The sequence below is a fragment of the Rhinolophus ferrumequinum genome, chromosome 26, assembly GCF_004115265.2.
Source record: "Rhinolophus ferrumequinum isolate MPI-CBG mRhiFer1 chromosome 26, mRhiFer1_v1.p, whole genome shotgun sequence".
Taxonomy (NCBI): domain Eukaryota; kingdom Metazoa; phylum Chordata; class Mammalia; order Chiroptera; family Rhinolophidae; genus Rhinolophus; species Rhinolophus ferrumequinum.
Genome location: NC_046309.1, coordinates 7,408,193 through 7,411,294, shown reverse-complemented (window position 1 = coordinate 7,411,294; position 3,102 = coordinate 7,408,193). Strand labels below are relative to the sequence as shown.

At 43.0% G+C, this 3,102-nt stretch overlaps 1 protein-coding gene across 1 annotated transcript; it reads left to right on the top strand.

The window, feature by feature from the left end:
- The first annotated feature begins 942 nt into the window (after window positions 1-942).
- On the top strand, window positions 943-2,042 carry LOC117018325 (olfactory receptor-like protein OLF3). The gene has a single exon (XM_033099281.1). The coding sequence runs from the start codon at window positions 999-1,001 to the stop codon at window positions 1,950-1,952; it is 954 nt and encodes a 317-aa protein (XP_032955172.1). The 5' UTR covers window positions 943-998; the 3' UTR covers window positions 1,953-2,042.
- The last annotated feature ends 1,060 nt before the right edge of the window (window positions 2,043-3,102 follow it).

Genomic DNA, 3,102 nt, shown 5'->3' with positions numbered 1-3,102 from the left:
CCAAACTCTCATTTTCTTTCTTTTGAGCCCATATACAAATGGTAGATTCTTAACAGCAGCAAGTTGGAAAGAGCAAAATGAAAGGAACAAGATAACAATTACAATCCCTACCCGATCGTATGCCACTGAGGCTGAAGAGATCAAAGGCCATTCAAACGACAAAGAGTCCCCAGGTCCCCACAGTGACCCTACTAGTCCTAAGTCATCAGTTCTTTTCACAATCGCCTCCAATATTATTTAGGTCTGTGGAGGGCGTGCGTAGGAAAATCACATTTGCTATCTTTTCTATCCCAAGGCGGAGGTCATATTACTAATTTTCATCTTACTACAGTACTTCTTCCAGGACAATTCACAGAGTACTTTCTCCAACATTACCTACATTTGAGCTTAAATGCCCTTGCAAGTTGTATAATATCATCCTGTTTCATACATAAAAGTTTGTCACTAAACCAAAATCGCATAGCGACTACATAAGATCAGGTTTCAAACCTAAGTTCTCTAATTCCAGATTTTTTTCACAAACCCCAGCTTCTTCCCAATACTTTCGTTTTGTAATGGCTTTACCCATTTCATCAAGGTGGGTCTAGTTAACATAGTGAAGGTAGTTTTTGTAACTTTCCAACGGGGTTTTTTTCATTGTTTACCATTTTACCTGCCATGGTCACCTGTCAAGCTCTCCTCACTTTAAATCTGAGGCAAGTTGGTGCAAAGAGAGCGCTCCTAGAGTTGAACTGCATTATCTCCAGGCTTTTAGTGGGTCTCCCTGAGGCCACATCTGTTCTATTAAGCGCTGGTCTGTCTCTGATGCAGAAGAGATATAATGTATGCATATATCAAGATAAAGCCTGTGACGATGGCCCTTCAATGATCTGAAACATGTGGCTAAGGCTGGCCAGTTGTATACAGTAGGTATTCATAACACATTATTTTTATGGTTCTTTGATTCAACAGCTTGTTCTTTCTGATTCTTCGCAGATTAATAATTCTCACGTTTTTTAATGGGAACAGATAACCAGACGTGGGTGAGAGAGTTTATTCTCCTTGGCTTGTCCAGTGGCTGGGACACTCGGGTCTCTCTCTTTGTCCTGTTCTCCATCACATACCTGGTGACAGTCCTGGGGAACTTCCTCATCGTTCTTCTGATCAGACTGGACAGCCGACTTCACACTCCCATGTATTTCTTTCTCACCAACCTCTCGGTTGTTGATGTCTCTTATGCCACAAGCATCGTCCCTCAGATGTTGGTGCATCTTCTTGCAGAACATAAAGCAATCCCACACGTGAGCTGTGCAGCCCAGCTATTTTTCTCGCTGGGCTTGGGTGGGATTGAGTTTGTTCTGCTGGCAGTGATGGCCTATGACCGCTATGTGGCTGTGTGCGACCCCCTGCGATACTCGGTCGTCATGCATGGAGGGCTGTGTAACAGGTTGGCCGTCACATCCTGGGTCAGCGGCTCCGTCAACTCTCTCATGCAGACCGCCATCACCTTTCAGCTGCCCATGTGCACCCACAAGTTGATTGACCACATATCCTGCGAACTCCTAGCTGTGGTCAGGCTGGCCTGTGTGGACACCTCCTCCAACGAGATTGCAATCATGGTTTCTAGCATCGTCCTGCTGATGACCCCATTCTGCCTGGTACTCTTGTCCTATGTACAGATCATCTCCACCATCCTAAAGATCCAGTCCACAGAGGGAAGAAAGAAAGCCTTTCAGACCTGTGCCTCTCACCTCACCGTGGTTGTCCTGTGCTATGGCATGGCCATTGTCACTTACATCCAGCCCCGCTCCGGCCCCTCTGTCCTCCAGGAGAAGTTGATCTCTCTCTTCTATGCCATTTTGACACCCATGCTGAACCCCATGATTTACAGTCTAAGGAACAAGGAGGTGAAAGGGGCGTGGCAGAAACTATTAAGGAAATTATCTGGATTCACGTCAAAATTGGCAATTTGATGAATCATGAGCATCACTTAGAGAAAAGAGCTTTGCCTGTGTTTTCTCCCACCCAACTCAGATATGACAAGCAGCAACTGTGTTGCCATGGCAACCAGGAAGATGAACCGTGTGCTGGTGACGTGGGGTAGGAGGCTGAGAGGTGGGGTTGGGGTGTGAGATGCGGGGGCATTTTTATGTCACAGGAGCATGTTCAGAGGACGTAAGCACTGCTGTACTAGAACTTCATAATTTCTTAATCTCCATTCATATGACCTGAGAGTCATTGGAAAAAACCCACACACAACATTTACTGCTTTGATTCGTCACATCGTTTGTAATCATGGATCTATTCACGAACCTTTGCACCACTGGTTCCTATTCATCCAAAGTTTGTACAAGGTGATTGTGTTTCCATTTGGAACAAAATGATTTTCATATATGAATACTCATTTAAAATAACGTCTGATGTATGTAGCCACATCCAGTAATTGTCTGAGACAATATTCTGAGGAGATTGTGATCAAGGTAGATTAAATGTCTTTCTGTAGGACCTACTACATGTGGACATACAAAGTCTGTCTGAGTAATCAAAATAATGAAGTGGCGAAATAGCAACTAAAGTTCTTGTTTACTGTGATAAGGATATAACCAAAAGTTGTTTGTATACAATGACATCATTGGCTAAGGAAAATCTGAAATTCACTTACCGCTAAATAGTGTTTAAATAAGTTGACAAGAAATGTTACATATATATGGGGTCTTATTCAAAAGGTAAATAAAACTGTCTAATTTCTGAAAATCCAGCAAACTTTTTCTCTGAAACTTGCAAAACAAAATAAGCAATTAAACAATGAGATAAGTGTATAAAATATCAAAGACATAGTCAATTAGAGGAAAGCAATTTTCTTAGCTAAGCCAATGAAAGATGATACAGTTTTATGTGGATTTTGGGTCATCAGGATCGTCAATCTGTTGTGCAGATGTTACCCTCAAGTCTGTCTTCTTGTACTCCCCCTCCCCCAGGGCCTACTCAACCCTTGTAAACCGGCATCATCTGTGAGAGCATCTCGCCTGTGCCAACAAACCTAAATAAAGTAAAACGGGGGCAAGAAAAGATTAAAGAAGGGTTAGGTAAGGGAAGGAGGAGTGGGTCTTCTCACTGTCTTCA